Consider the following 14,530-nt stretch of genomic DNA (forward strand, 5'->3'; position numbering starts at 1 on the left):
ACAAAGGAGTGCCCCCTTTGTCATCCAGTACCACTCTGGACTGGAACAACTGAACCACACCCTCCATCACGGCTTATGCCCTGAAATGAGGGACATCGCACCCGAGATCTTTCCCACCTCTCCTAAAATGATGTTCCATTGCCCACCCAGCCTCCACAACATCCTAGTCCACCACTATGCCACTCCTAACCCCCAAACTCATGGCACAAGTATCATATTCCAGCGGAAGACCCAGGTGCAAGACCTGCCCAACTTACCCACCCAGCACTTCCTTTTCCAGTCCTGTCACAGGTTTATCCTACCCCATCATGGGCTGGGCTACCTGTGAAAGCAGTTATGTCACTTACCAGCTCTGTTGCAATCATCTGCATTTTTTATATTAAAATGTAAACTTTCATGGCCGGAAATATCATGTCCATTATAATTATCCGGGCTGTTATGCCGTGGTCGGTTGATGAATTCTGTGGTGATTCCCAACGTTTCGTCTCCGACTGCGGGAGACATCTTCAAGGGGGTCCGTAGCTTGATGGAAGGTCCAACACACACACTGGCTCGCTACTGACTGCCGCGAAATTCCGTGTCCGCGCGCCCCCGCGCCGCGGCGTGACGTCACGTGTTTTGAAAACGTCAGTGCAATTGGCCGCTGTCCGTCGCCGTCGATCGCTGTTGCCATCACCAGGTAGTGGACGAGTGGTACACATCTTCTTTAACACCGGCATCCATATACCGTTTAATTTGACGCCCTCCTCCTTTCGGTTGAAATTATTTGGGTGTTTAGCGATTTCGATTGCCTCCCTGTAGAGCCTTTCGTAGTATCCGCTCGTGGCCGCTAGTACTTGCGTCTCCTCGAAACGAATATTGTGGTTCCCTGGCTGGAAAGCATGCTCCGCAACAGCTGATCGTTCCGTTTCTCCTCTTCTACAATTTCCCTTGTGCTCTTCCAAATGTTTAGAAACAGTTCTTTTGGTGGTACCCACATAAACATCACCACAGCTGCATGGGATCCTATACACTCCAGATTTTTCAAATGGTTTGCGAGCATCCTTGGCAGGCCTAAGGTATTCCTGTATCTTCCTGGTGGGCTTGTAAATTACGGCAATATTCCGCTTCGTCAAGATCCTCCCTATTCTTTCCGTTACATTTTTAACAAACGGCAGGAAAACCTTAGATTTTGCAGTAGCCTGTACGTCAGTATGATTTCTGTGTGGCTGCCTCAACGCACGTTTTATTTCGGCGGCCACGCAGAAATCATACTGACGTACAGGCTACTGCAAAATCTAAGGTTTTCCTGCTGTTTGTTAAAAATGTACTGGAAAGAATAGGGAGGATCTTGACGAAGCAGAATATTACTGTAATTTACAAGCCCACCAGGAAGATACAGGAATCCCTTAGGCCTGCTATGTGCGCCTGCAAACCATTGGAAAAATCTGGAGTGTATAGGATCCCATGCAGATGTGGTGATGTTTATGTGGGTACCACCAAAAGAACTGTTTCTAAACGTTTGGAAGAGCACAAGGGAAATTGTAGAAGAGGAGAAACGGAACAATCAGCTGTTGCGGAGCATGCTTTCCAGCCAGGGAACCACAATATTCATTTCGAGGAGACGCAAGTACTAGCGGCCACGAGCGGATACTACAAAAGGCTCTACAGGGAGGCAATCGAAATCGCTAAACACCCAAATAATTTCAACCAAAAGGAGGAGGGCGTCAAATTAAACGGTATATGGATGCCGGTGTTAAAGAAGATGTGTACCACTCGTCCACTACCGGGTGATGGCAACGGCGATCGACGGCGACGGACAGCGGCCAATTGCACTGACGTTTTCAAAACACGTGATGTCACGCCGCGGCGCGGGGGTGCGCGGACATGGAATTTAGCGGCAGTCAGTAGCGAGCCAGCATGTGTGTTGGACCTTCCATCAAGCTACGGACCCCCTTGAAGATGTCTCCCGCAGTCGGAGACGAAACGTTGGGAATTACCACAGAATTCATCAACCGACCACGGCATAACAGCCCGGATAATTATAATGGACATTTTTTATATTGGTATGACTACCAACCAGCTGTCCACCACAATGAACGACCATTGCCAAACTGTGGCCAAGAGCAAAGTAGACCACCCTGTGGCACAAGACGCCTCCTGAGACGCGGTAAGGTAGGAGTAGGCAAAATGCAACAGGGAATAACAGTATTAATGTGCTAATAGTAAACTGCAGGAACGTCTATAGAAAGGTCCCAGAACTGCTCTCATTAATAAACAGTCACAACGCCCACATAGTACTAGGGACAGAAAGTTGGCTGAAACCAGACGTAAACAGTAATGAAATCCTAAACTCAGACTGGAATGTATACCGCAGAGACAGGCTGGACAGTGAAGGGGGAGGCGTGTTTATAGCGATAAGAAGTGCAATAGTATCGAAGGAAATTGTTGGAGATCCGAAATGTGAAATGATTTGGGTGAAGGTCATGGTTAAAGCAGGCTCAGACATGGTAACTGGATGTCTCTATAGGCCCTCGGGCTCAGCAGCTGTTGTGGCTGAGCACCTGAAGGATAATTTGGAAAATATTTCGAGTAGATTTCCCCACCATGTTATAGTTCTGGGTGGAGATTTTAATTTCCCGGATATAGACTGGGAGACTCAAACGTTCATAACGGGTGGCAGGGACAAAGAATCCATTGAAATTTTTTTAAGTGCTTTATCTGAAAACTACCTTCAGCAGTTAAACAGAGAACCGACTCATGGCGATAACATATTAGACCTTCTGGTGACAAACAAACCCGAGCTATTTGAAACAGTTAACGCAGAACAGGGAATCAGCGATCATAAAGCGGTTACAGCATCGATGATGTCAGCCGTAAACAGAAATATTAAAACAGGTAGGAAGATTTTCCTGTTTAGCAAAAGTGACAAAAAGCTGATTACAGAGTACCTGACGGCTCAACACAAAAGTTTTGTCTCAAGTACAGATAGTGTTGAGGATCAGTGGACAAAGTTCAAAACCATCGTACAATATGTGTTAGATGAGTATGTGCCAAGCAAGATCGTAAGAGATGGAAAAGAGCCACCGTGGTACAACAACCGAGTTAGAAAACTTCACAGCAAATATAAACATAGCCAAACCCTTGCAGACAAACAAAAATTATGCGAAGCGAAATGTAGTGTGAGGAGGGTTATGCGAGAGGTGTTCAATGAATTCGAAAGTAAAGTTCTATGTACTGACTTGGCAGAAAATCCTAAGAAATTTTGGTCTTATGTCAAAGCAGTAGGTGGATCAAAACAAAATGTCCAGACACTCTGTGACCAAAATGGTACTGAAACAGAGGATGACAGACTAAAGGCTGAAATACTAAATGTCTTTTTCCAAAGCTGTTTCACAGAGGAAGACTGCACTGTAGTTCCTTCTCTAGATTGTCGCACAGATGACAAAATGGTAGATATCAAAATAGACGGCAGAGGGATAGAGAAACAATTAAAATCGCTCAAAAGAGGAAAGGCCGCTGGACCTGATGGGATACCAGTTCGATTTTAAACAGAGTACGCGAAGGAACTTGCCCCCCTTGTTGCAGCGGTGTACCGTAGGTCTCTAGAAGAGCGTAGCGTTCCAAAGGATTGGAAAAGGGCACAGGTCATCCCCGTTTTCAAGAAGGGACGTCGAGCAGATGTGCAGAACTATATACCTATATCTCTAACGTCGATCAGTTGTAGAATTTTGGAACACATATTATGTTCGAGTATAATGACTTTTCTGGAGACTAGAAATCTACTCTGTAGGAATCAGCATGGATTTCGAAAAAGACGGTCCTGTGAAACCCAGCTCGCGCTATTCGTCCACGAGACTCAGAGGGCCATAGACACGGGTTCACAGGTAGATGCCGTGTTTCTTGACTTCCGCACGGCGTTCGATACAGTTCCCCACAGTCGTTTAATGAACAAAGTAAGAGCATATGGACTATCAGACCAATTGTGTGATTGGATTGAAGAGTTCCTAGATAACAGAACGCAGCATGTCATTCTCAATGGAGAGAAGTCTTCCGAAGTAAGAGTGATTTCAGGTGTGCCGCAGGGGAGTGTCATAGGACCGTTGCTATTCATAATATACATAAATGACCTTGTGGATGACATCGGAAGTTCACTGAGGCTTTTTGCAAATGATGCTGTGGTGTATCGAGAGGTTGTAACAATGGAAAATTGTACTGAAATGCAAGAGGATCTGCAGCGAATTGATGCATGGTGCAGGGAATGGCAATTGAATCTCAATGTAGACAAGTGTAATGTGCTGCGAATACATAGAAAGATAGATCCCTTATCATTCAGCTACAAAATAACAGGTCAGCAACTGGAAGCAGTTAATTCCATAAGTTATCTGGGAGTACGCATTAGGAGTGATTTAAAATGGAATGATCATATAAAGTTGATCGTCGGTAAAGCAGATGCCAGACAGATTCATTGGAAGAATCCTAAGGAAATGCAATCTGAAAACAAAGGAAGTAGGTTACAGTACGCTTGTTCGCCCATTGCTTGAATACTGCTCAGCAGTGTGGGATCCGTACCAGATAGGGTTGATAGAAGAGATAGAGAAGATCCAACGGAGAGCAGCGCGCTTCGTTACAGGATCATTTAGTAATCGCGAAAGCATTACGGAGATGACAGATAAACTCCAGTGGAAGACTCTGCAGGAGAGACGCTCAGTAGCTCGGTACGGGCTTTTGTTAAAGTTTCGAGAACATACCTTCACCGAAGAGTCAAGCAGTATATTGCTCCCTCCTACGTATATCTCGCGAAGAGACCATGAGGATAAAATCAGAGAGATTAGAGCCCACACAGAAGCATACTGACAATCCTTCTTTCCACGAACAATACGAGACTGGAATAGAAGGGAGAACTGATAGAGGTACTCAGGGTACCCTCCGCCACACACCGTCAGGTGGCTTGCGGAGTATGGGTGTAGATGTAGATGTAGAACATGCAGCAGAACATAACATGCTTTGTTTCAGTGGTTGCTTCATTACCCGAGCCATCTGGACCCTCCCCTTCACCACCAGCATTTCTTTCTGAACTGCACAGATGGGGGTTATCGTTACAACACTTCCTCTGCTCCTGAAACTGTTCTGGCCTCAACCTATGATAAAATACTGTCCCCACGGCCCTCCACCCAACAGTTTCCACCCTCTCTGTCCTATCATTCCCTCCCCCCCCCCCCAATTCCCGTCTTCCACCCCCTGCCAACACACTCTCCCATCTTTCCCCACTCCACTCCTTTTTTTCTTTTTTTACCCACAACCTACTGACATTGTGCCCAATGCTATTCTAGTCCCTGCACACTCTGCCAGACAGTGTCCGCCTTTACCCCCACCCATACATTACTATCCCTTCCCTTCCCCACCACCTGTCTGCTGCTTGCTTCCCAGGTGATACCTGCATTCTGGCCTGAGCTGCTGGAGTTGGCAGTCATGTGCATGAGGTGTGCTTCCTTGCATGTATGAATGGTGTATGTTTCTCTTTTGCTGATGGAGGCTGTGGCTGAAAGCTTTATTAAGTGTCTTTTAATTGCACCCACCTGCAACTTAACATGTCTTCTTTATGGTAAGTAGCAATCTATCTTTTCCTACATTGTTGTTATGCAGAAAGACACCACACAACCACAGATGACCACATCATAAGTTATCAATAGTTAGTACGAATTATCAGTGAGTGAGCTTGAAGCATTAAATCTCTCTCTCTTTGTTATTTCATCTGAGAAAGAGCAGGATGCCAAACAGAATTTAAGCAAAAACCTCCGCTTTTATTTATGAGGTGAAATGCTAACTTAATCTCAACTGCATACTTAATGACACTATTCCAAATAGCTGGAGGTGTACACCAGAATCTCAGTTTGTTGTACTCCATACGATGATGGTACCAAGCCAATGTTCCACAATAGCAGATTTCCTCAGCTGATGTAAGAGCGTGTGACACTTATGCTCTATACCGAAGCAGGGAAAATGCAAGAATACTGGCATGGGTGCTGCTGGCAGCATAGTGCTGTGCTGCAAGCTTGTGAGAATCATGGACAAAACGAGGATTTTAACTGTGTGGTTTTTATCATTGTGTGTATTTTACCAGCTGGATTTTTATCAAAACAAGTATATGTGGGGAGTACCTTTTATGCTTTACTTCAAATAATGTAACATGGCAATTTTATAGCAAGTTCCATAAGATCAGACTGTTGAAACTGGACACTCTGGAGCAAAAAAACTGTCTACACTGCAATCATGGCATATGAGTGTGTTCACTTTAAACCTTGGTGCCTCAAAAGTATCAATATGTCATCTCCTTTGTGTAGAAAGTAGATAACATTTCAACAGTGTAGGTTTTCATGGCAAGGAACATTGTATGTTTAATTTGCACTGTTCTCATAAAAATGGCAGATTTACGTGACTGAGCTTTTAGGGGAAATAACTGTTTCTTCCTTGTTTGTTGTCACCAATTCATAGACACATGCACAGACCATAAGCCACTACACAAATGAGAAGAGTTTCATGCAAAATAGTGCACGCTTGCACAAATGCACAAACTAGAGAAATTAAACATGGAATGCCTGTCAATACATACACTCTGAGGCTGAGCCAGTTGTGACTGTAGAGCTAGGTAATAGAGAATATTTTTTTTTTTTTTTAAGCATTATAAATTGACTTGCGGCATTATCAAAACTAAGTATCAAATATCTTAACCAGAGTCACATGTGCAAAGTCCTAACAGATGAGATGAGAAATTATGTTAGCCAGCCTTTCAAAAAGAGGCACTGACCTACTACTGCGTGATTGTGGTCATTTCTATGAGATATGATGGGAAAAACAAGATAATTATTTAATGGTGGAAAGGAAGGATCAACAAGGCATCTATAACTTAGTGCCAATATCTTCAAGAAATGAGGGTCAAAACAACGAGAAGACTGTGTCAGTTCTACCAGACACCAACTTTATGGTAACTTGTCTCATCACGAAGGTGAGTACTACACCTACATCCATGTTTTGCAAACCTGTCACTTCCTGATTTTAACAGGTTTCAGAATTCAACTTTTCCTTTTACACAGTCTTGATGTATTTGAACCCAGAGATGTGCGTATTCTCAAGAGAGCACAAAGAGCACACACAATAGCATCTTTGTTTGTCAGAGTACCTCTTGATGGTGTTCCCATCTGACACCAAAAGTTTTGCAGCTATTTGTCCAAATTAACACCTTTAGTCACAATTAATGTATCTACAAATTTACCAAACCAAATTATTGGTGGTAGCATGTGTAAATGATTACGTGAAATGTGACTAGTGTTCAGGTAAACTATAAGTAGTGGAAATGGGGTGCATTCTGTGTTGGGAAAATGTGAGATAATCAAAATATCTAACTGTGCAGCATCTGATCAAAATTAAATTAATGCTTAGAGACAATTGACCAAGTTTAGTGGTACATGCTTCTTAATCTTTTAATTTTCAGTTAGTTATAAAAAATTCAATGCAATTTTAATTTAAGATTGCACATGAAGTACTGCATACCAGCGGGGCTTTATGTGAAGCCAGCTTCCAGAACCTCTTGGAAGAAACAAGTTTTTTATTGAGATCATGTACAGCCTCAAGATGCTCTGGTGGCATCTTCTGTAGAAATAATGCATATCCTTGTAAGGAGCTCACAAGTACCCTCTGATATTTGGATTCCATATCTTCAGCAGATGATGTCCTGCATAAACATGCATCACATTAATCTCATATCCATTCCACATACAATACACTGCACTCTCCACAAACAACGTATATGAACAGAATATACCTCTGTCCTTCTGCAGTTATTGTCTAGTAATGCAGATTAGTTAGTGATGAGATTTTTGCACAATATTAACAATAAAAACTTCAAAAGGAAGGTAGAAAAAACAAAAGCAATGAGAGAGTTAGCCAAGAATTTCAAATTAACCACAACACCTCAGTAGGATTACATGGACACATTTATGATACTGTATAAAAATACAACTGGTTCCTAGGTACATTAACTCAGGATGAAGCCTAATATGTTCAACTCAGGGTGCAGATGCAGAGAAAAGAATCACTTTCACCCTTTCGCACGCACATTTTTTGTAGCAGCTCAGTGAAGATAATTTTTTGCTGTCCTATCAGAATTGTGATCAGCCAACTATATTTTTTTTTTATAATTTTATTTTTGTGATTTAGGACCAAAAACTATGGTGGTAAATAGATTTTCCACTTCCCTTTTGTGAGCTGTTATGTGTTGCCATTACACATAAAAAATAATGAAAAATGTTTTCTGTTTTTATTTTTTTACATTATTTTTTATTTACTTTATTTTTTTTACTTTATTTAAAAAATATTTGTAACCAATATTAAAAGTTCACTTACTACAATGTGAAAACAATTCTAGAAACTTTATCATGCAATGTGGTATGAGCTGATGCAGGTCACAATAATGTATAATGCAGAAGTGAAGCAATGTGTTCCAATAACAGCTCATCTCATGCAAACAGAAACTGATTGTTGTAGCAGTTTTCATACACCAGTTACAGTGTACTACCACAAGATGTCAGGCATAGGCAGAGATGGTAAGACATATTCCCAAAAGTTTTGGGATACTCCTAAGTTGATGGTAAGTATGATTCCCAAGGAACACAAATGATAATTAATTTTGTGGTAAGTATACTTCCCAAGCCCCTTCCAGAAACTACATTGGTGGTAAGCAAACTTTCCAAGAATCATTAAAAAACCATTGTTTGGTGAGATATATACTTCCCACAGTCCAAAAGGCTATATATCAAGGCAAATGGAAATCACAGCTGGTGCAGCGGACTGCCACTAGATGCCAGGAGTGTGCACAAGTGGTAACACATACTCCCTTAAACACTGTGAAGAAACACATTTAGTTGGAAGCATATCCTGTACGGCCCAAAAAGGGGTTAATGTCTATGTAATATATAGCAACAAAGGATAACTCTGTTAATACTGTATTATTCTGAGTGACCAGCTATGCTGACGATCCTACTTTCATTCAGAATATTTCAGCAGCTGAGCTAGCTGTCTTTGTAAGGTGAAGAAAGCAACAGTCTAAGGTGTCATCACTGCCTGGACTCTAAATTAACTGTGAGTTATCAATATAAATGCACTACTATTTATTTCAGATTCAAACATAAAAGAATTACAGACATTGGCTGCAAGTGGGCATTGATGTAAATCAAGGGGGAAAGTTGAAAATTTATGCTGGACCAGGATTTGAACCCACATCTCCTGCTTACTAGACAGATACTCTGACCATAAGCTGTCCAGCCACAGTGGTCATAACAACTGTACAGACTACCCTAGCATACTTCCCATCAGACCCAAATTCTCAACTTACTCACACATTCTTTCAGACGAAAGAACAGGCTCCTAAAGCAAATACAGCCACTGATCTTTTCAGTGCGGATGCACACCAGGCTCAAACTCTTATGGGAATTGGTGACATGCCACGATGTAATGAGGATAATGGGCAGGGAACACTACATTCGTAGTGTGTGGATAAGTTGAGGATTTGGGTCAGATGGGAAGCATGCTAGTGTAGTCTATCCAGTAGTGATGACCACTGTGGCCAGGTGGCTTAGTGGTCAGAACATCTGCCAACTAAGCAGGAGATGCGGGGTCAAATCCCGGTCCAGCGCAAATTTTCAACTTTCCCCATTGATTCACATGAATGCCTATTTGCAGCCAATGTCTGAAATTCCTTTGTGTTTAATTAATAGTGACTGCCAAATCAAAAGGATGGTTGTTCTTTCAAACATGGGCTAAACAATCTTCAACCTAGTTTTCTGCTGTTCCATAATCAGACAGCACATAGGAAAAATGAACACTTAAATCTTTCTGTGTGAGTTCTGATTTCTCTGAATTTATTATGAAGATCATTTCTTCCCATGTACGTGGGTGCCAACAAAATATTTTCAGAGTAATGGGAGAAAGTTTTTGACAGAAATTTCATGAGAAGATCCTGTCGCAACAAAAAATACCTTTGCTTTAATTGGTGCCACCCCAATTCACATATCATATCCGTAGCTCTCTCTCCCATTCTACAATAATACAAAATGAGCTGCTTTTTTTAAAGTTTTTCAATGCCCTCCATAAATCCATCTGCTGCATAGCCCACAGCGCAAAGCAATACTCCACAAGATTAGGAACAAGTGTAGTGTACACAGTCTCTTTAGTAGACCTGTTGCATTTTCATGTTCTGCCAATAAATCACAGTCTTTTCTTCGCTTTCCCTGCAACATTATCTAGGTAGGAACACAATTAGATTACATGTCACTTGTTGGAACGGTATCAAAAGCATTCTGGAAATCTCCAAATATGGAATCAATCTGATATCCCCTTTAGATAGCACCCACTAGTTTGTGAGAGTAAAGTGCTAGTTGTGCTTCACAAGAATGACATTTTCTGAATCTGTGTGATCTATTTGTCAATAAAACTTTTACTTTGAGGAAATTCATAATGTTGAAACACAATGTGTGTTCCAAAGTCCTACTGCAAATGAATGTTAGTGATATGAGTCTGTAGTTCAGCAAATTACTCCTATTTCCATTCTCGGGTGTTGGTTGAGCTGTGCAACTTTCCAATCTTTACTTATAGATTTTTCAACAAGTAATTAGTTTTATATGATTGGTAAGTACTGAGCTACTGTATCAGCATACTCTGAAAGAAACCTAACTGGTATAAAATCTGGACCACAGGCCTTGCCTTTGTTAAGTGATTTAAGCTGATTTGCTACAACAAATTTGTATCTAAGTTAATCATACTAGCAATTGTTCTTAATTTGAATTCTGAAACATTTACTTTGTCTACTTTGGTAAAGGAATTTCTGAAAACTGTGTTTAGTAACTCTACTTTAGTGGCACTGTCATCAGTAACATTACCACAGCTATCGCACAGTGAAGGTACTGACTACATCTTGCTGCTGGTGTATTTTATGTACAACCAGAATCTCTTTGCGTTATCTGCCAGATTTCGAGATAGAGTGTCCTTGTGGAAACTATTAAAAGCATTGAAGATTATGCTTAATTTTGAGCTTCCATAAAACTTCACCAATCTTGGGGATTTTATGTTCTTTTAAATTTGGCATGACGTTTTTTTTGCTACTGCAACAATGTTCTGGACTATTTCGTGCACCGTCATGGATCAGTACCATCTTTTATTAATTTATTTCGTATATATCTCTCAATTGCCAGCAATGCTATTTCTCTGAATCTAATCCAAATCTAGTCTACAAGAACAGAGTGAGATGGGAAGGAATGGAGACTGTCTCTTAGTAATGTATCAAGCAAATTTTTATCTTCTTTTTTAAATAGATACATTTTGCATTTATTTTTGGTGCCTTTTGATGAACATTCATTCTAAAAGCTTTACAGCTGTCCTTGTTTTGTCTTGTGAATCTGGACTACTCTATTCTGGTTGTTCCTGCATCAACAACTTTTTCACTTTACAAAGAATAATCAACTCTCATAATGCAGTCTGGTTTCTGCAGAAGTGGCAGATAGCTTTTCATTCCCATTATTTTATCCATCAGACTTTCAGAATTTCAAAGTGTGCATTCCATCAACATTGTCAAACACTTCTACCAGCCTATTTGATCTTCTGAAAATAGTTCATGTTAGTATTTTGCAATCATATCTTATTAGACTCATGGTTTGGTCATTTTCACACATGTCAGAATCTGCCTTCTTTGGAATTGGGATTATTACATTCTTCTTGAAATCTGAGGGTATTTTACCAGTCTGATATAGCTTGCACAATGAGTGCAACAGATTTGTTATGGGAGGTTAAGCCAAAGTTCTCAATAATACTCTGAGGGAATATCATCTATTTCAATTGCCTTGTTTTGGCTTAGGTCTTTCAGTGTGCTGTCAAATTCTTCCCGCAGTGTCATCTCTCCTGTCATCTTCATCTATTTATTCTTCCCTTCCAATAATATTGCCCTGTAGTTTGTTTCTTTCATACACCTCTTCTACGAGTGTTGGAACATTAATAGTGACAACTGTTTATTTACAGCTCGTACAAAATAGATATATGTTTCAAAGTTTTACTGACCTTCAAGCTGGTCGTAGGTTGTGTTCCAAAAGTGAACAGCATAGAGGCAGAAGTTGTGACACTTTCTGCAGGACCTGACCATCATTTTGCAGGACAATGCTCAAGCACGTACAGTGCAAGCTGTTACTGATTTGTTTGACTGAAGGGGCTGCTAAGTGCTATACCACCTACTGCACTCCCCTGACTTAAGCCCTCATGAGTTCAACTTCATTTCTAAAGTGAAGGAAACACTTCACGGCATTCGTTTCCGAGCTGCTACAAATTTGTTGGGCAATAGATCGCACTGCTCGAACTGTCAACACACTGGCACTGCTAAGAGTGACCTATAACTTCCACATCACTGGTAATGGGTTATACACAATGCAGGTGACTACACTGAAGGTCAGTAAAAATTTGAAACATGTATCTATTTTGTACGAGCTGTAAATAAATAGTTGCCACTATTAAAGCTCCAACCCTCATATATAGTTTTTCTATCTCTCATCCTTCATCGAATGACATGAAAGGGAGGCACTGGTTGAGGATGGAGTCAGACAGGATTGTAGCCTATCCCCCATGTTATTCGATCTGTACATCCAGCTTACAGTAAAGAAACCCAAGAGGAATCTGAACAAGGAATTAAAGTTCAGAGTGATTAAACAGTAGCTTCAAGCTTTTGCCAATGGTATTGCGATTCTGCAAGAGACAGCAAAGTCCATGGAAGATCAGTCTAATAGAGGTTATAAGATGGGCAGTAACAAATTGAATAAAGGATAACTGAGTGTAGTTGACAGTCTTTTTGCACATATTGCTCCACAGCCATTGTAAATTTCTTGGGGGATGTCATTTTCCTACACAGGCTGTTATTTTATTTTGAAAAAAATATTTTATTTCATAATTTAGTGATTAGCTAATTTTATCCCCTTGGGCAATTATCATGCTAAATCACAGCAAAATTTGTGATTCACTTAGCATGATATATTCCTTACATCTTTGAAGGTGTCTCTAATAAGGGTTTCGCACAGCTAAAGTAGATGTAGACATAACTATCTTGAACGTGAAATCCATATAGGGGGGAAAAAAATGATATAACTATATATTCAAGCCTCATGTCAGTTCTATTACTCAGCCAGCATTCAACACATTAAAATATATTAGTGTCACTGTAAAAAGAACATGCACGTAGCTTGGTCACCATCATAAAATCAAACTGAATGCATGTCAACTTTGGTTTTGGTTTTGTTTTGCTTTAGGGCACAAAAAACAACTGGGGTCATACGCGCCCAATTCAAAACAGGCACATGGAAAAAGGGCTAAAACAAGACGCCATACAGAATTGGAGGTCCAAAACTAAAAATTAAATGGCCTTCGCCATATTACTTTGATGAATAAAAAGTAAAAAACGGTTGACAGCTCACACGTCATTTGCTAAAACGGCCGATAAATCAGACAGCAAACCCAAGCGGGAATGTAAGCGGTTAAAAAATGGACAGTCCGTCAGGAAGTAGCAGACTGTTAAAACTTTGGCACAATGTGTACAAAGTGGTGGGGTAGCACCACTTATCAAATGACGATGGCTAAAACAGCAGTGCCCAATACACAGCCTACTTAAAATGACCTCATCCCACGGGAGGACCGAGAGGAGGTTGTCCAAGCCACTTGGAGAGGCTTAATAAGCCAGAGCTTATTCCCATGAAGTGAGGACCATTGGCGATGCCCAAGGGACACCATCTCCTGACAGATGGCAACACAAAGATAATCAGAGGGAATGCAGGAACTCGCGGGCTGAGGTACGAGAACTGCAACCTCGGCAGCAGCATCAGCAGCCTCATTTTATGGCAGACCGACATGACCAGGAACCCACAGAAACATCATACTGGCTCCACCAAGAGTGAGTAAGTGACAGTTTTCCTGGACCCATTGCACTAAGGGATGGGCAGTGCACAGCGCACATAGATTTTGAAGGGCGCTGAGGGAGTCTGAGCAGAGGACAGAATCGAAAAGGCTGTGTCACCAGATATACTCTGTGGGCTGATACAGGGCAAAGAGCTTGGCTGTAAATACTGAGAAGTGTGCCGGAAGCAGATATCGAAAGATACAGGTGCCAATGACGAAGGCACACCCGACCCCACAGTCAGTCCGAGAGCCATCAGTGTATACAAAGGTACTCTCGCGAAATTCCATGTGAAGGTCATGAAACTGAAGGCTACAGACCGAGGCTCGAGTAGTGTCCTTAGGAAGCGAATGAAGGCCAAGGCTAACATGGGCCACTTCACGAAGCCAACGTGGTGAAGGGAAAGGTACAGGTAATGTGAAGTTAAGCCACTGTAGCAAGTGCTGTAAGTGGACTCCAGGAGGTAACAGAAAAGAGGAATGTGCTCCATACTGGCGATCAAAGGAATCATCAAAGGAAGAGGGATAGGATGGGTGGCCACGCATGGTAAACAAATGGCGTGCATACCTGCTG

The 14,530-nt window shown here is 41.4% G+C and overlaps 1 protein-coding gene across 1 annotated transcript in view; it reads right to left on the reverse strand.

Annotated features, from left to right (window-relative positions):
- LOC126416836 (E3 ubiquitin-protein ligase listerin) overlaps positions 1–14,530 on the reverse strand; it is a 146,783-nt gene that overhangs the window by 107,499 nt on the left and 24,754 nt on the right. The window contains exon 5 of the mRNA XM_050084722.1: positions 7,531–7,711. Coding sequence (XP_049940679.1) covers positions 7,531–7,711 — 181 coding nt within the window. The remainder of the gene's footprint in view (positions 1–7,530; positions 7,712–14,530) is intronic.

Source organism: Schistocerca serialis, chromosome 1, assembly GCF_023864345.2.
Source record: "Schistocerca serialis cubense isolate TAMUIC-IGC-003099 chromosome 1, iqSchSeri2.2, whole genome shotgun sequence".
NCBI lineage: Eukaryota > Metazoa > Arthropoda > Insecta > Orthoptera > Acrididae > Schistocerca > Schistocerca serialis.